General features: G+C 35.7%; 2 protein-coding genes across 3 annotated transcripts; both read right to left on the reverse strand.

Annotated features, from left to right (window-relative positions):
• Positions 1–225: 225 nt before the first annotated feature.
• On the reverse strand, positions 226–3,526 carry LOC141616953 (multiprotein-bridging factor 1a). The gene is made up of 4 exons (XM_074434121.1): positions 3,192–3,526; positions 1,984–2,067; positions 1,433–1,515; positions 226–527 (listed from the first exon to the last, which is right to left on the reverse strand). The coding sequence occupies exons 1-4, from the start codon at positions 3,331–3,333 to the stop codon at positions 408–410; spliced, it is 429 nt and encodes a 142-aa protein (XP_074290222.1). The 5' UTR covers positions 3,334–3,526; the 3' UTR covers positions 226–407.
• A 7,176-nt stretch (positions 3,527–10,702) lies between these two features.
• Positions 10,703–16,173, reverse strand: LOC141616955 (uncharacterized). Of its 2 annotated transcripts, XM_074434123.1 has the most exons (10): positions 15,861–16,173; positions 14,439–14,508; positions 13,699–13,823; positions 13,465–13,573; positions 13,331–13,394; positions 13,187–13,242; positions 12,770–12,877; positions 12,384–12,533; positions 11,726–11,896; positions 10,703–11,193 (listed from the first exon to the last, which is right to left on the reverse strand). In XM_074434123.1, exons 1-10 carry the CDS (start codon positions 16,070–16,072, stop codon positions 10,960–10,962), a joined length of 1,299 nt encoding a protein of 432 aa, XP_074290224.1. In that variant the 5' UTR covers positions 16,073–16,173; the 3' UTR covers positions 10,703–10,959. The 2 variants fall into 2 exon arrangements, with proteins under 2 accessions (XP_074290224.1, XP_074290226.1); XM_074434125.1 differs by lacking the exon at positions 11,726–11,896 and having other exon boundaries at positions 10,802–11,193.
• Between the last annotated feature and the right edge of the window lie 3,355 nt (positions 16,174–19,528).

The raw sequence follows: 19,528 nt of genomic DNA on the forward strand, positions 1-19,528 counted from the left end.
AGAATACTACGGTTTTATTTTTTATTTTTTAAGGTGAAGTCAATAAAATTTAGAAACTCAGATTTATCTATGATCTAACTACGAAGTACTACTGAAGAACTGCCACTCAACATAAGAATAAAATTAACCACGATAACTCAGAACCAAAAGGGCAACAAGATCACAATTAACAAACATACACAATGCTCACCAAACAATTAGTCACGACTCACGACCAAGAGCGCCTTGAAATAACCCAACATTCTCCCATTAGCGTTATTTGATATCCATAAACTTGGTCCAAACCGTACTTTATACAAAAACAACATAGTCGGAAAGTTAGTTTACGCCAAGTACAGGCTCACACAATCCATGACACAACTAAAACACACAAGAAAACGATCCGATTTTTATGGGTAGTGATGAGCCTACTTCTTTCCACGCAACTTCACACCAAGAGCACGCTCCAGTTTTCCGATGATCTGCTGATTTGGAATGGCCTTCCCTGATTCATATTCCTGAATGATCTGTGGCTTCTCATTGATTATCTGCATGACATCACACACGTTTACAATTACATCCTGATATCAACGAAGTCTTGACTTGGTGGCAAAATCTGAAGTATTTTAAGGCTCAAGTGCTTAACCAATAGGTCATAGGTTTGAATATTTCTTCCTTTAAATTGTACTAACAATGTCCCTCCTCTACACCTGTGTTACTCAGACACGCCGACACGTGTCGGCGTGTCGGACACGGCTATTTGGGGTGAATTTTCCTGTTTTGTGGTCTAAATTGAAGTGTCGAAGTGTCGTGTCGTGCCGTGTTGGACACCGACACGTGTCGGACACGCGACACGGCAGTTAGGTGAAGTGTCGGAGTAACATATCTACACCAAACAAAACATCAAGTTGATGATAGAATGCATCAATTGACGCAAGCCAGACTCAACATAATGCTAATGTTAATTTTAAGAGAAACTTTTAGCATTCACAGATATCATTCGAAAGTCTTTAAGTTGAGTTTTGGAACCCTAAACTCAGACTCAAGAAAACAACGCCCAACTTCATCGCTATGCGTATACTCCACATAAGCCTGAGTATGGGATGCAGCTTTTGATCTTGTTATAAAGCCAGATTTAGCATCCTCCCTAGACAAGAAGGGAAAATCTAATTGGTAGTCGCCATCTGCTATGGCATCACTTCCCAAATTACAACCCATTAGCTTCTAGTATGGTTTCTATTACGTTGTTAAAATTGCCCCAGGACACCAAATCACGATAGTAGTGCAGGTTTTGAAGGTTACTATGGCGAGTTTTTGAGCAGGATGTCAATCGCATAAATGACAGCCATCAAAACCGGTTCTAATATCAAGTCTTAACCCGATATTTTACCATTATCCTAATACTTGAAATGTGTGGATAAGCACAAATAACCATGTCAGTAGGTTAACAAACCTGTGCAAGTTGAGATTGGGTGAGTTTCTTGTCCGTCCGAGCTTGCATAATAGCCTTCTTCAGTTCAGTTGGCACACGGTCGTCTGTGACAAGTTAAAGTAAGAAGAGTCAAGGAAATATCAATTATACCATTATTTGATTCACTTTTGATAGTAATCCCTTTGACATGATCATCAATTCTGAAACAAAATAACAATTTCGAAGAGACAATTTTACGCTAAAAAACTGGAAGATTGGCTTTAATAACCATATTACTAGCTTAACCACTTGCTTTTTACCAACCATAATTGAGTCTTAAGCTATTTTAACTTAGTAACACCTGCAAAAGAAAGCGTCATACTAGTCTCTAATACTAGATATTAGACCCAATACGTCTGGGTGAAAGCAGCAAGAAAACAATTTGTGTTTCTTCCCCAAAACTAAACCAAGATTATATTCAAGAAAAAATAGCTTGAAAGTATAAATTTAACCAACATACCAAAGCTCATGTAGTCTAAGAATGTTAATGCAACACATGTGAAACAAGAAAACAGAGATAGAAAGGCACTTACGAGCAAGATTCTCGGTTTCTTCATCCAGCTTACGAGTGTTCAGAGAGGTACCACTAGATGCAGCTTTGTTTGTTCCAGCAGCAGCTGAAATAAAATAAAGCAACACTTAGAATAAGCATGGGAATCATTTCACTATTTAAGCAACTTGTTCGAATATAACCACACAATTTACAACAAAAAGTTTTCATAATCATAAACTTCATCAATATAAAAGCAGCATTAGAAGGAAAATTGGGAGTTGATCAATCATTTACATGACAAACAAAAAGTTACCGGGAATCTAACTCGCAATTTGTGGATAAGCAAATACACGAAAAGGAAGACCGGGGAAGACAACAAACAATTAATATCCCATGACAGGATTTAACCAATCATCAAATTTTCAAGCCTTTAAAATCAATCATAACCTTTAGTCTTACTGTGACCATTTAAACTCATACATGAGAAACGAAACCACTCCACCCCAACTTTAAACCAACACTCCTAAACCCACCATCTAAATTAACACTTAGAGAACTAATTACTAACCAAGCCATCATGTTTGCGAACAAAAGAGTAAAGAACGATATTTAGTCCAAAAAGATTACAAATAAACGAAACCAAAAACCCTAGCATCAAACTTCAACCTTGAATACTTTTACTAATAGTAATACCACCTATATCAGAACCAAGAGGGGACAAAAGAAAAATCTAGCGTCAAGTTTAAGCAATCAATAAACCCAACACATCGAACAACTCTTCATCATAAAAATCTACTCCCTCCTATTCTCTGTATCTATACCATTATCTTTTTTCGACTCATTCATTGGATTCATACCATTTCCTTAAATGACGAAAAAAAAAATTCCAAATGAGTGAAATGACCCAAGTACCCTCATCAAATTATCAAGACATCCACACATACAGACACGAAAAAATTACAAATAAACGAAACCAAAAACCCTAGCATCAGGTTCAAGCTTTCAAGCAAACCCTGAAAAAAAGGTATGAACAGGCTTGAAAACAAATTTCTAATGTCACATAAATATAAATTAACTGGAGAATCGCATAAACGGATAACTAAATGAATATAAAATAACAAAAATATCCGATCGAAAGAGTAGTCTCTCCGTCTCAATCATTTGTTTAGGTTTAATTAAAATTAAAATACTCTTAAAAGGTAAACAAATAGTCGGTAACTAAGACGGAGTGAGGGAAAAGAGAGGGACCTTTGCGGACGGATTCGATCTCGGCGCCGGCACGACGGGCGGCGTTGACGAGTTTCTCGTCTTTCTTAGCGGCGGCGTTGGGTGCCTTTTTGCGCACCACAACTGGCTCCCAGTCTTGTGTCATTGGTCCTACTCCTGCCATTCTTTTCTGATATTATGTTTTTGGTGAGAGTTTATTGATGGAAGATAATAGAGCTTCTGAAAGTTGTACTAGTCAACAAGAAATGGTTTAGGGCTAACAGATAGGAGAGGTATGGGGTCTTGTATATATCCTTATTCACAAATTTGACGGCATATCCGTCGCAAGCCTTGCGACGGATTAAATATTACCATGTGAATAGAAAATAGCAATATATTTTGTCTTATTTATCCATATGAGCAAATTGTACTTAACTTAACCAGTTATTTGTTACGGATATGCTCGTCACACCAAAGACTTGTTATTCCTTATCTCTAATCAATTAAAAAACAAAATGTTTAGGTTTGTCTTTAGAAAATAAATATTCCGTGCTTTGGTTCCGTGTAGAATTTTTGCAATGATGGAAAAATAGAAAATGACGGGGATAGTAATGTTATTCGGAAATGTAATATGCTATTTTAGACTAATTAGTCTTACTATAGATGGATATATCCGTCTAAAGTGAAAGACGGGTCAAATATGCTTAAAGTGTTGATATTTTTGGGCCCGACCATGCAACTTGTTGCTTGTTTTATGCTTAAAGTGGGTGGATATTTGACTCGTCTATAACTATAGACGGATATCTCCCGTCTATAATGAGAACTAGTTTGAAAGTTCGTACTTCGTACGGGTTAATGACTTTGATTATTTTAAAACTAAGTTTTAGAACTTTATTGAATAGGTGTTTCGAAGTTCAAATCTAGGTGTCACATAATTCCATAAAAAATGAAATATCATAATCCCTTATGGTATCTTGATACGTACTTGATTCTAAGCATTAAGTAGCCTCTAAAGTTTTGTTATCTCGAATTCTAACAAAAATTATTAAATACTAATCATCATAAGTGTAAGCCAATCGGGACCCTTTGATAGCCCTTATGATTAATATAAAGATAGGTGTTTCGAAGTTCAAATCTGGATGTCACATAATTCTAGAAAAAAATAAAATATCTTAATCCCTTATGGTATCTTGATACGTACTTGATTCCAAGCATTAAGTAGCCTCTAAAGCTTTGTTATCTCGAATTCGCAAAATTTATTAAGTACTAATCATCATAAGTGTAAGCCAATGGGGGCGCTTTGATAACCCTTATCATTAATACAAAGACAGGTGTGAAATTAATGAATAGTTTACATTTGCTATATTTTGGTAGGGAGAATAGAGCAAATGTAAACTATTGACTGGGACGAAGGGAGTATATATTTTATTTGAACCATATACCTACTCTTCAAATATGGACAATTTACTTACACATGTTATTCTTATAATTTAGTCATTTCAAATTTTTTTGTTCAATTAATAAGACAGTCTCACATAATAATAATAATTAATCTTTTAATTACTGATAATAGAGTTCATTTTTATGTTCTTTCTTTCACAATGCACTTGCAATGTATAATCCTATGATCATCTTATTGTTATCATTCCACCGTAAAGGCGTAAAAGATAAATCCGTATGTGTTTTTGGCTAGTATAAGCAAAGATACAATTTAATGACAACAAAATTATAGTTTGTTAAATTTTAATTTTAACCGTTAATAATATAAACTCTTAAGAGCTCTCTTTTACAATAGTTAACTGACTCACAAGATTTTGAGTTGATTCCCAAGTTTCAATGATGGCTTCTATTTATAATCATAAGATCACCCTACCTTATGCATTATTATCTTTCAATGTGGGACAAATCTACTATTTACATGTAGTATATATATTCACAACACCTCAATTATTTTTCAGTGTGGGACAAATAACCCGAATCCCGAAATACGGACAATTGCTACTCATTATATCTAATAGTAGTTATATTTAATATTTAATAATGAGCAAATACTAACAAACCAATCTTATCAAGAGTCTAAAGTTTTTTGTACATATATAGGTAACATTTGTGCAATTTTATCTTATTGCTAACAAACTAAACTTATCTAAAGTCCAAAGTTTTTCTTATGTATAAAATTAACATTTTTTTCTTATTAACATTAAGTAGTTTTTAAGGGTTGGACTCTCTAGATGAAAAAAATGTTAAAGCTTGGAAAATTAACATTATGTAACGTTACTTTTAAAGTCTCTTATATAATAAGAATACTACTGATGTATGTTCGGTATTTAAAAATTCAGCTTAAAAATTAAAAAATAAATAACTTATTGTTAAACTACTAAATTTGAGTAGAAAAGGAGATGATATAACAATATATAATTATATAGTTGTGAAACCACCAAAATCAAAATTATAATACAAATAAATTTCACTATTGTTGAGGTAATAATACAAACTCTTATAAGAGCTATCTAAGACAATATTTAAGAGACTCAAAAAAAATTTTGGGGTTGATATTTAACTTCCAAGGATGACTCATATTTATAATCATTGAATCACTCCACATTATGTTAATCTTTCGATGTGAGACAATTCTACTATTTATATTTATAACAACCCGATCCACCACCGTCGTAACACAATCCCAATAAGATGGGATGTGTACCTTTGGGCCCATTATTTGTCCTCACTTAAGCCCAAAAGTATAAGGCCTTGTTACTAAGTGGTGGGTGGAATCCCTTATAAACATATCACAACCTTCTCAATTCCCCGATGTGGGACAACCTTACTCTCAATAACTGGGGTGTTACAATCTCCCCCACTTAAAGAACATAACGTCCTCGTTGTGCCTCCAACTTGACCGCAGCCAAGCCCAGAATCCTCCCCCGCTAGGTGTGTGACTCGGGTACTCCCGACCACGGGCTCACCCTCCAACTTGACCGCAGCCAAGCCCAGAATCCTCCCCCGCTAGGTGTGTGACCCGGGTACTCCCGACCACGGGCTCACCCTCCAACTTGACCGCAGCCAAGCCCATAATCCTCCCCCGCTAGGTGTGTGACCCGGGTACTCCCGACCACGGGCTCACCACACGGTCGCAGGGTCGCTCTGATACCATTTATAACAACCCGACCCACCACGGTCGTAACACAACCCAATAAGATGGGATACGTACCTTTGGGCCCATTACTTGCCCTCACTTAAGCCCAAAAGCACAAGGCCTTGTTACTAAGTGGTGGATGGAATCCCTTATAAACATATCACAACCTCCTCAATTCCCCGATGTAGTGGTCGTAACACAACCCAATAAGATGGGATACGTACCTTTGAGCCCATTACTTGTCCTCACTTAAGCCCAAAAGCACAAGGCCTTGTTACTAAGTGGTGGATGAAATCTCTTATAAACATATCACAACCTCCTCAATTTCCCGATGTGAGACAACCTTACTCTCAATAACTGGGGTGTTACAATAATAATAGGATCAGCACACCTTATGTTAATCTTTCGATGTGAGACAATTCTACTATTTATAATAGGATGACCACACCTTATGGTAATTTTACGATGTGGTAACAATTCTACTATTTATACGTAGTATGTTCACCACATCTTATTATTTTACAATGTGTGACATATAATATACTAAGAATTACATCATCTTTTTCGCACCTAGTTCGACATCCAACTCGATTTAATAATGTTTTGGTCTTTTGATTTTTCCCCTTAACTAATGTATGAACTCTTTTTATAAGTCTTTTAATTTAAGTACATATTTAAACAAAAAAAGGTTTTAAAATAATATAGGAAATATATATTATAATAATTAAAAAAATATCCACTTTATTTTTTATATCATATTGTGGAGATATTATACAAACTTTTAAGGTCTCTTTGAGACAATACTTAAGAGACTTAAAAGATTTGGGTTAATACCTAAGTTTCAATGATGGCTCTTATTTATAATCATAGGATTAACCCACTTTGTTAATCTTTCGATGTGGGACAATTCTATTATTTATACGCAGTATATTCTCCACACCTACATTATTTTTCAATGTGGGACATATATAATGTATTAAGAACTAAGAGGTACACTATCTTTAATATGTGCAAATGATATAAAATTTATACTCTAATGATAACATTTTTTTTTATCACGAATCTAAATATATTATTTTCATAAATTTTTTAACAATACTTTGTTGTCAAATGAAATGGAAAAGTTTTTATATAAAAATTGGAAATATCACTTGAATATAATTTAGGAAATATATATATTATAATAATTAAAAGATTCTGCACTTTATTTTTTACATCAAAAATTATTATCTATGATACTTTCCTAAATTGATTTTTGATGATGTGAACGCTCTAGAATCGCTCGAAAAAAACCTCTTTTATAAATATACTAGATTTAACGCCCGTGCGATGCACGGGCCTATTTGTATTATTCTATCGTGTATAATGTAGTAATAGAATATTGTTTAAGAGTCTGATATATATACGAATTGTTACTACGTATTTAAGGGTGCGATGCATGAGCCTATTTATAGTGTTCTGTCGTGTATAATGTAGTAACCAAAAAGTATTTTCATGGTCTCAACTATATGCTACTTTATTTAATTTGTGAAGTGTTCTACCATGTATTAGATTAATGTTTTATCAACTAATTGTAACATGAAAACTACTACTGTATAAAAACACCAAAAGAGTGAATCAAATTGCCTCAAAAATATTAGGATCCAATTTTTTACCTACTATTTTATATTTTAATGATTAAAAAGATTTTTTAATAAAGTATATCTGTCAAATACGCTAATTTACTTGCTAATATTAATCTAAGATAAACCGGTGGAAGTCCTATGTAATACGAAAGTCTAGATAGAGTTTGAAGTAAAATACACGTATAATTATGATGATAAACACCGCATGCATTTATATCGCTATTAACATATCATATTCGTACAAATTTCCGGTAGATGAGTTTTAGTAGAATTGCTTATTCTGCGTATAGGTAAGACGATGTTTCGACCCTAGACATAATGTTGACCCTAGCTTTGTTCCTGCAATTAATAGATCCTACAACCAGTTGTACCCAGTTGTATGCTCTAGAACCCGAGCTATATAATAAAGTTTTCGAGTTTTGTTTTAAAGAAATCGAGCTATACCCTAAAATTTCTGAGCTACTCACTTAAACATAAAAAAAAAAAATTATTTAAGAAAGCTCAAAAAAATTACACATAAGCTCGATAAGATATAACTTGGTTGTATGATGCTATTATATCACTGAAGGTATAATGTTATTTGTGTTGTTCCTGTGGTAACTGTTTTTCTTCTTATTCTTGATTGTATTCTTGATTGTTACACTTAAACCTATCATCCTCTCACCTCAGGCCCTTCTCATTATTACTTGAGATGATGTAAATCAATTTAAGTCATCCTTAAAGCAATTTTATACCGTACGTATTACACTTGCAGAAACTATACTCTATATATGAATACCAATATTTTTTGTCAAAACAAATTCATACTTGGTGGGTATCCTAGAAACACTTATTTGACAAATATTTTATGGTACACCATATTATGTTAGTATTATTATTGGAGTCATGTATCAAAAGAAATACTCGAATTAGTTAGAGTCTGTAGCAAATTCTACCGTATTACTAAATGGATGTATTTCTTGACTAATAGCTTGAGTTAACGACTTGACTAATTAGCTTGAGTTAACGACTAAATACTTGTAGGAATCACTGCCCTTTAATTTTTGATTTATGTAACTTTTTGGCTATCGTCTATTTTGCCTTTTAATCTTTCATCTAAATATTTACTCCACTAAGTAAAGAACTTGACTCTTACGGAATGCCAATTTTTTCAAAGAATTGTCCTGTTCTTATACATTGTTGAATTGTCCTGTTCTTATACATTGTTGTTCTAATCGTAAAAACTATTGTCCTATCTAAAGTTTGTATATACTCTCTTGTTTCAATCATTCACAAAGATTAAAAAAAATACATAAATAAATTATGAATAAGACATAGGATAGTACGTTAATAAAACACGCATTTATGAAATTTATAAAATTATAAAATATGGTCTTTAAAATGGATTCACCAAGACGAACCTAGTATTTTACCCACATACTCCGTATAAATTGGGAAATGAAATAAAATAATATAAAATCACCACATCTGTATATAACCCTATATTTGGAGGATCAACAAAGAAGACATACTCGTTAACACAATATTTAATTTGTGACAAAATTTCTTGGGATAAATCTCTTAAAAGACTTACTTATTAACATTATATTTGTATGACCAACAAAGAAGTACCATATGCTGGTGTCGTATCTTTATTCGCTATGGCTTATGCTCTCCATCGACGTGGATCAAGTTCAATGCTTTCTCGAGTTGTGCTTTCATTGATGGGTGAACTATAGTTATACAATAATATATTGAGCATAACATAAGACAACACGACTTACAACCTATACACATGTACACTACATCTTACTTTGTAAATATTGGCCAACGACCCCAAGCAAAGACGATCTCTTAGAATGATTACTATATTTCGGCAATAATGTAATAACAACGCTTGCTCATTCTCCCGCGATCTCCACCTCCTACCAAAACAATAAAATTATAATTAAAATTGTGTATTCGTAAAGTATTAACAACAATAAAATTAAAGCATATAATCATTGATAAATGCAAATTATAATTAAAAGAAACTGTGGCCAAAACATACAAAACTATAATAATATAATATAAAAACGCATTAAAGATTGACTAAATTAAAAATCAAAAATATCAAAGATAAGTAGCATGGAAAGAGTAGCACGATGATTTTGGAATCCAGGCACACCACCATTTATAGAGCAACCGCCCAAGGTATAAAGGAATACGTGTACAATGCAATTTTAAGTTATAGTAGGACTCTACAATCATATTGACACTAATTTTGTATGAATTAATTAATTAAAGTAAACTCAACAAATTAACATAACCTCCCTTAAAACTCTTATAGGGCAAGAGTTTAGGTAGTTCTCAGACTTCTCACGTTATTTATTTTGTGTTTTATAATCTTTTATCCTAATTCTATTTTATTGATCTTTGCCTTTATTTTATTGTTTAGAGGTAGTTTAAAAAAATTGGACTCTCTATAATCGCTCGAAAAAAGCTTCCTTTAATAATATAGATAGATAGATATAGATATAGATATATAGATTTGTGATTCCAGAAACACTTTTAAAAAAAGTTAAGCTATCATAGTACGCAATTTACAACGAATATATTCGTGTTAAACATCAAATCAAACCGGTCAATGAATAGATAACGACAAAGCATAATGCTATCTACATGTAGTAGAGAAGTAGAGTTGATAGATTAACAAGTCATATTTGTGTTTAATTTGACGTTCGTGCATTACTAAAGACTGATGATTTACTACTATTTGACGTTCGTGCATTACTTGATCTTCTGACAAAAAAAAAAAAAAAAACTACTTGATCTTGTTCAAAAGTTTGTCTACCTATAATGCATCCCAGGTATTTGATGTTTTATCAGAATTTGAATACAGAAAATACCAACAAAAGTAGTATACGTACGATAAGTTCACCACATGAACATCAATGGCTGATAGCTTCTTTAATCAAGCCAATAAATATTCAAAACCCCAGGTGACGTTCTGCTATACATATCAATGTATCTGTACAAGAAGCCCTTTTTACATCCTTCACCAACTATTTAGCTCTCAACATCCTACATGTCATCGCCTTAATAGTTTTTGAGAAACGCTCGAAGACATCCAACAAGTGACAGCATCAACAAGCACCTCAAGATCCTTAGATGTTTCAGCACGTAGTATTTGTGAATCCACACCCAGTGATGCACTTACATCCCTAGTTACTGTCTCCCAGGGGGTCCCTGCAACTAAATTAGCTAAAAGCTCACCTCCCCGATTCACAGCATCTGCCATTGCTGGTGGAACATCGGGCAAAGCCTGCATGAACATGACGGATTGAAGAAAGAAGAGAGTAAGGACGACTAGTTTTGTTGCCTATTGTTTGCTGTGTTCCCCTATTCGGTTAAAAGTATACGGGTGGGTATCCAAATGTCGACTCTATTCTACGGAAGAATATCACGTTTTTGGCTTAGAATGAAGTGTCCATGTGCCATACCCATATCTAGTGCTGAGCGTTATACACTGCAAAATGATGCCAGATTGACAAAAAGAAGAGCAAAAGGATTAGGTTTGACACCTATTCTTTCCTATGTTACCCAGGCTCGATTAGAAATAGCTTTGCGTCTCCAAGTGTCAGGCTCACTATTTTATGAAAATACATCATGTTTTGGCTTAGAATGAGAGAGATTTACTGTCCTTCCCGTGTTCGAGTGTCAAGTGTCAGGTGTCGAACATTTGTAGTGAGGTAAAAGGAAGAATCATAGTAACATAGATTGTTTGTGGTTGAGAAAACTTGGCTATTGAGAGTTCAAAAAGGCCTTTTGGTTCTAAATGATCCATTAAGATTTACCTGCTGCAAAGGCAAACCATGGTCCCCTGGCACCGTGCGAATGGACAAATCCAATGCCGAACTAATAGCAGAATCTACACTCAGAACCTGTGCTAGTGTTGATGTCTCATCAATTGTGTCATCTTTGAACTTTACTAGAAGATTCCTGTTTATCCCATAATATGACTTTATCTGAAACCCAAACAGAGAACAAGGTAAATCAGGCTTGTCTATCTGTGGCGTATGAGTGGCTAAAACTGGGCAAAAATCAATCACCCGACCCAAATTGACTAACCCGTGTACCCAAAACCCACACTGACCGGATCCAACAAACTTCACCGCCTCCAAACTTAGCCACACACCTAACCGACCCGAATGACCCATTTGTCAGGCTTATGAGTGGCCAAGCGGTTCAGGCATTTTGGCATTCACTTTGATATCTAACCAGTTTTTAAATTTTTTGGAGTAAGAGGAGTCACAAGGCAGTCCGATACAATGCAAGGGGAAGGAGTATTCATTGGTGGATATATTAGTGAATATGAAGACAAAATGCATTGCAGTTATCTTTTTGGTCCTTCCATAAGGAAGAGGTAGACTTATACTGAAAACAAAGTATTGATGAAATTGAACATGCATGGGGGAAGTAAACATAAAGCATACGAGGATAAGAGTTGCTTACAAGGCGCCGCGTTTCTTCGGGTTTTGGAATAAAGTTATCTCTCCCATTAACCAAATCCATATACAGTGGAGGAAGCTGCTCAATCAAAGGAAGCATTTGCTTCATTATAGGAGGGCTAATGTTCTCCAATTGTTTTAAAGTCGTCTCTGCCTATACATGAGAAAGTATTCATTAGGCTATCCAAGTCTAGCAAACATAAGATTAAAACTGAAATTCTACTGATAATGGATTTCGTAACCAAATTACACTAAACTGTCTGTTGTGACTTGTGAATGCTTCATCTTAAAGCAACAGAAGGTTTAAAACCCACTTGCAGGTTGCATGAAGTCAAAATATCATAATTGATTTTTCAATAAAAACAGTACACGCCCTAATAGATTACTTACTCCAAGCCGAATAGTTGGTGATGAAGCGATCTGTGATAGAAGAGGGCCAAGGCTTTGAGCCACTGGGGAAAAAACAGGTGAAAACAGTGGAATAGCATCACTTGGATCCTGTTACTTGGCAATAAGAAACAGGTGAGATCATTGCCAAGTACGATGAGAAAAAGAAAGAAGCAGTTTTAAAACCTATCGTATATCATCGCACCGGGATTATATAACGAAGGACAGAAAACTAAAGCACACACAGGAGAAATGACAAGAGTATGTAAATGTCCTATGCAGTACCACAGTATAATTTCAAATAAATTTCTACACGAAACATTCGCTGACTAAATACAGATCAAGTATATTAGATAATACGTAGGACATCTAATTTGGAAAACTACAAGTCAAGAGGAGGCAAAATTCAAAGTAAGGTACCTTATTGTTAAAAGCCATATATATGTTCCCGTTCCGTTGCACGGCATATCTTGACCCTGTTAACCACATCAATCAGATAAAACAATTAGACTACTGAAGAACGGAAGAAATCAATCAGGTTTACAGAGATACACAATGACAAACCAATCAGTAGATGAATGACAGATCCTAATGAATGCCCAATGCCAAAAGTAGGAAGTTCTTCTACCTACATACAAAAAACTTCTCACAAAAGTATAATTCATATAAAAATACGACAGCCTTATAGTGAGACTCACCGTTTCTTGCACAGATCGAAGACACCGGTCAAATTTAAATTGCACCTCATCTGCGATGGAAAAATGATCAAATCCGCTGGCATATGGCGTAGCAATCACCATTATACCTCTGCAGCAATAAAAAAAATGTAAGATCTTCTAAATCTTGGAACAATATGAATGCAATATGATAAAAGCAAAAAGGGTTCCAGAAGCACAAGTTATCATCAACTTCACTGCAGAAAGTACCCTCACTTTTCACAGAGACGCTCAAGAAATAAACGGTAGGTTAGCTGTGGGGCCGCTCCAACAAATATACCACCTATAAAGTGCACAATTGACCATGGTTTCGAATGTCTTGGTCCCAGCACCCAAGCCCCCTGAAAATTTCGCATACATAAGCCAGCGATTAACCATTGCTGAGTAGACATGATAAGAGACATATTCATGAGCATGAATGATTACCATGCATGCTCACAGTACAACCACTGATAATAACATTAGATAGGGCATTTGAAGCTTAAGGATCGTAACGAAAGGCTATTCATAGGCATAGCACCTTTATTTTTTCCCTGTAGAAGAAACTGCAATATATTTGCATACAGATGCCGAACACTTACACTCTATAGCTAAATTCTACCCTCTTTCTTTTTTGAGAAAATTCACGCCAAACTACCCATTCCATTTAGGTAAACAAAATGTCTAAATTATCCTAATAAAGTACCCTATACCACAAAAATTGTCATCAAACATCCCTACTTGCACACTTTTTACAATACTTTATTCATTGTAGGAGGCACTTGCACACTTTTTACAATGCTTGTATTCTTTGAAACGTGTGTTTAGGAGGGATAAGTAATAAGTATCTGTATTTTGGTGTGGAATAGGAGGAGCTAATTTTTGAGAGCTACTAGTACTAAGGTTTTAGAAATGGATGAGATTCAGCAACTAATCGGGGAAAAAAAAAGGGCAGACGGAGTGTAATGTAATAGCACCTCAGCTTCACGCCAATTGCTCGCTCCTCCCCAAGTATCTTGTGATTGTTTTACCGTCTCTGTAACCAAACTGCAAGAGGGAAAAATCGAAGTCGTTTGTTTAACTTAATATTAACCAAAAATAAATCCATGTGTAGCTGACAAACAAACATCATTGATAGTAGGCCTTAATGGATACAGTGATACACACAAACGCACATATTTGTGGAGAGGAGGGGGGGTTAGTGAGAGTGAAACATGTACTACCAACGTTAACATGTTTTCCACGGAAGGGTAATCCTATATTCCTACATTAGAAGTTCAAAGATAATCCAGTTTACAGTGCCTTTTTAGAACAGATTACATACCAGTTGTTTCTAAAAAGAGATGAAATATCACGACTCAAACTAGTCAAAACCATAAGCTAAGTGTAAAAAATAAGTCTTACGAGTAGTAATATAGTTTGGGTATTAAACTGTGACAAAACCTTTTTTGCAGTGATTATTGAACTTTGTTTCGTTCTCCAAATGTGCAACTTGACATGCTGATACCAAAAATATTCATGGATAGTACATTTGTCAATATATTAAGCCATCCTATGCATATAGTGTAGTGAAACCTATGAATTTGAATCCCCACCTTTAGAATTTAAAGCAAAAATGCCCATGCACTCACAATTCTTCTTTGATTCATGACATTCATGGTGCCAACGAGAATCACGGGGCCGCAACAAGAAGATGAAAGGGCAAGTGTGTTTAGGAGGGGTAAGTAATAAGTATCTGTATATTGGTCCTTTTCACATAACCGATATATACTCAAACAATAAGGGGCGAAAACGATACGCCATCTAGGATCAAGAGCAAACCATAACATACTTTTCATACAATAAATTGCATGAACATTTCGTCCCCTAGCAAGATTACCAGCCATCTAAATTTAACAAAGCTCTGGATACATTTATTCCTCATCACCAAATCACAAAAGGTAAAATCCCAAAACACAATAAGAACACCCGTTTACCGCTCACCCCTATTCTCCGTAAATTAATGTCCAATAACCATAACACCACAGAAATTTCCATCTTGCAAAGATTCTCATAACAACAATAAACAACTCAAGCTCCTACCTTGACTCCTACCTTAATAACAATGACAATAACGGTACGGTAATTTCAACTTAGTAGAAAAACATCTAACTACCGCTTAAGATTCCTAACAGATTTCAGTAACACCATATCAACTCCAATTCCAAAATTGACACAGTAAAATCTCAAAAACAAAATCAATAAATTTGCTACAATAAATTAAATTCACAGAAAAAACATACGGAGTATTTCATTCATCAACTCAATCCGCAAATCAAATATTTCTAACTAGCATCCTTGCACGATCATAATAAAGAAAATTAATCATGAGAAAAAAAAGGTTAAATGGAAAAAATTACCGCTCAAAATCACGGTAAACTTGAATACCAGTAGAATCGGAGCTGCTGGAATTACTGCAGCGGATACGAAGGCGGTTGTCGAAACTCCGGCGACTTTTTGAAACGGCGAGGCTAAAAGTACGGTTGAGAGGTTGGAATGGAGGTGAACACGGTGGTGAATTTTGGAGAAAAGGCGTCGTACAGTAGCCGGAAACAGCCGCCATAACCGCCATTAATTGGTTTCAGGCAAATTTAAGAAGAGGTTACGTCGTTTGTCTTATTCCAAAGAAAATGGAGTATCAGTGGACAATTAGCACACGTAGTATACAGAGTACTTTAAATCAAATTCGAACTAAGTTTCTTTTTTCTTTTTTTCTTTTTTTCCTTTTTTTTTTTAAGAAAAGATTAATCACTTATTCACTACGGAAGTATACAGAGTACTATTTGTGTAAGGGCTTGTTTGGTTGCCCATTAAAATCATGAGATTTTAAACTTCCTAGGAAGTATAAAACCATGATGTTGTTTGGTTGCCAAAATCATGGGAAGTAAAACTTCCCACATGAATCTACTTCCTCCATTATGTGGGAAGTCACTCACCAAGCCCCCCTTCCTTTGTCATTGGAACTTCCCACATGCAAACCAAACGCTTTTTGGGAATTCACATGAATTGGAAATTCATGTGAACTTGAAGTTCCCGGGAACTTTAATTCTCTTATGTCAACCAAACAAGTCCTTAGTATTTGTGTTTTAGTGTAGATTTGAAATTATTTTCTGCAAATGAGTAACGTATTAAATTTTCGGTTCTATTTAGGGGTTGTTTGGTTACCCACTAAACACATGAATTTAAATTCACGTGAATTGCAAAATTGACCTATTGTTTGGTTACCCCAATTCACATGAATTGAGAGTTCCCATGAATTCCAATTCCTCCATAATGGAAGAAGTGCCTACATGAATTGCACTTCCTACATGACAACCAAACAATATTTTTTAATTCACATGAATTCTAAAATCATGTATTTTATGACTTCCTAGGCGATACGAATTTCTACATGCAATCAAACGACTCCTTAGATTTGAAATAAAATAGTGACTTATTAAATATCATAATAAGTCAATTGATCTAATGGATGAGTTATTGCAAAGTAATAGGGGAGGTTTTGTGAGTCGATTTCTATCAACTACATTTATGCGTTTTCAATTGTAGCCACTAGCCAGACTCTTATAATGGCACACATTTGTGTTAAATATATCGGACTCTTATAATGGCTTAAAAATCATGTTGTGGGTTTTGGACTTGATGTACCTCAAAGTATAAAGGGAGGATTTTTGTTTGAAATGGTAGATACCTCATTTCTACACCTTCCGTCAACCACTCAGTGATGATTGGGCCGCATGTTTAGTACGCGGAACGATTTATGACAGTCCGTAAGTTTATCGTCAGACGATAGCTCAAACACTTGTGTCTACCCCTTGGTCGTCATCTACGCACCGATACGGTCGTTTTGACAGTAATTAGAGTTCATTTAGAGTCCGGGTCAAAAACCGCTTCATTTTCTAAGAAACCGTTTAAAATGCCGAGTCGGAATGTTCCAGAATGTTCTAGATATTTATTCCTAAATCAAATTTTATATCTTTTGGTAAAATATATCCCATATATCATATTTTACGGAATAAGGAAGTAGATATCTACCGCAATTCCATAATAGAAACGCGGAAATCTTTCTTCCGCAGGAGAAAACCTCTGGGGAAATGACGCAGCAGGTGCTGCGCCTCTTGGAAGGACCGCTGATGCGTGTATTTTATATATAATTTTTACCTTATATTTACACGCATTTCTGTGTTATTTATGTAGCATCTAGCTACAAATGTCCCCCGAATAGCCTACTTTGGTCTGTCTTGTATTAATTGCAGGAATGAGCCGGAGGGAGCATAATCAAGCCTAAACTTGCCCCGTTTGCATGCATTTTGAGGAAAGAGGGATCGGAGCTTGGAATCTGCCACTTAGAGATGCGTGAAGTGGCCTCGGAAGGTGTTCAAGAGTTCACTCGTGCTAATATAGCTCGATCGACCAAGTTGGCTGCTGAAACTGGTCGATCGAATGCTTTATGTTGCTAAAATTCCTCGATCGAGTCCTCCCTTCACTCGATCGAAATAGCTGGTTGTTGAAGTCCTCGATCGAGTACTCGTGTTACTCGATGAAGAGGTTTGCTGAATTTTGTCCTCGATCGAGTAGTTTTATTCTGCTCGATCGAGAGGATTAGTTTTATAGGCGGATTTTAGTTAATTTTCGGATATTATTTTGTAATTTGGGAATAAATAGACATATGACGGCAGTCATATGGAGCTCTTCTCCTCTTCTCTTCTCCATCATCCTTTCTCTTAGATAATATCTATCATGCATAGCTAATCCCTCTATGCTAGGACATAGGGGAGCCATGGTAAGTAGGGAGTGATGAATAGGTGATTAGGGTTCGGTACAAATTAGATCTGTGTTGTTAATCACTGCAATTAACTGTAATTATCTGCTTGAGTCGACGCATTTAGATGATTAACTTTGGTACACCTTGACCTGGATCGAAAGATTGGAAAGGGTAAGACCTACAGTGAACAATAGAGCATTTTAATGAGGGTGAAAGCTAAGTTAGTAATGCTTTAGGGCGAATAGCGGACCGAAAGGACCTTTTCACTACCCTGCAGACCGAATTTGTATTGACCTATGGCCCTAGACTAGACTCCTAAAGAACCATGGTGAACCGTCTGTCCTAGCTGCTTCTCTCTATCTGTTGATTTCTTTTTCTCTCTTTCTCTTTTAACCTCCGTAGTTTAGAACAAACCATTAAAATCCCCAAGAATTGGCTACTCGGACAGACTTAGTTTAGCATACATTTTCCTATCTCCCTGTGGATACGATACTTAACATACCTCTACTATATTTATTAGTTGAGCCAGTTGGTTTATTTTTGATAGGGTTGCAACAACCGTGTCAATTTTGGCGCCGTTGCCGGGGAGGTGGCGTAATTGTGTTGCTTTAATTTAAGTTTGTCTCTCGTCTCAAGGAATTTATTCCTTGAGACTGATCTCATATTTTTCTCTAGTGCTTTATTAGTGTTGCAGGAAATCTGTCCTAGAAGAGGACATTGTCATACCTGTTGTCCTTTCAACTCTGCTTGCTAAAATGCCGAACATCGCCAGTCACTCAGAACCTACGGTGGACTCTCTGCCTAAAGGCTTCCTACTTCCTACTACAGATGCAGGCACCTTTGGGATCCATCCATCCTACATATAATTGGTCGAGAGAAATCTCTTCAAGGGGGTACCTGGAGAGGATCCGTGTAAGCATATAGAGTTGTTTACGGAGTATTGTTCTACCATTCCTTTAGCTGCTGGGGTGACACAAGATAGGGTCAAGGGAGTCCTTTTCCCTTTTTCTTTGACTGATGACGCCCGGGAATGGTTGAGAGATCTGGATAGGGAAGCTGCCCGTGTTACTGACTGGAATTCCCTAGCCTTGGCCTTCTATAGGAGGTATTTTCCACCACAGCGCACTAATGCGTTGAGAGGCCAAATCACTGCATTCACACAACTGCCTACTGAAGACCTGAATGGAGCTTGGACTAGGTTCAAGAAACTTGTTCGTTCTGTACCTCATCATGGTTTCCAACGTTGGTTCTTATGCACCCAATTTT

The sequence above is a fragment of the Silene latifolia genome, chromosome X, assembly GCF_048544455.1.
Source record: "Silene latifolia isolate original U9 population chromosome X, ASM4854445v1, whole genome shotgun sequence".
Classification (NCBI taxonomy): Eukaryota; Viridiplantae; Streptophyta; class Magnoliopsida; order Caryophyllales; family Caryophyllaceae; genus Silene; species Silene latifolia.

Excerpts from the sequence above, each read along its gene's own strand:
- LOC141616953 (XM_074434121.1), bottom strand. The coding sequence starts at position 3,333 with ATGGCAGGAGTAGGACCAATGACACAAGACTGGGAGCCAGTTGTGGTG. Across the intron at positions 2,068-3,191 it reads GATCGAATCCGTCCGCAAAG|CTGCTGCTGGAACAAACAAA; the intron begins GTCCCTCTCTTT and ends ATTTTATTTCAG. Across the intron at positions 528-1,432 it reads CCCAATCTCAACTTGCACAG|ATAATCAATGAGAAGCCACA; the intron begins GTTTGTTAACCT and ends GATGTCATGCAG.
- LOC141616955 (XM_074434123.1), bottom strand. The coding sequence starts at position 16,072 with ATGGCGGTTATGGCGGCTGTTTCCGGCTACTGTACGACGCCTTTTCTC. Across the intron at positions 13,824-14,438 it reads GCAATTGGCGTGAAGCTGAG|GGGGCTTGGGTGCTGGGACC; the intron begins GTGCTATTACAT and ends CGAAATTTTCAG. Across the intron at positions 12,534-12,769 it reads CACCAACTATTCGGCTTGGA|GCAGAGACGACTTTAAAACA; the intron begins GTAAGTAATCTA and ends TCTCATGTATAG.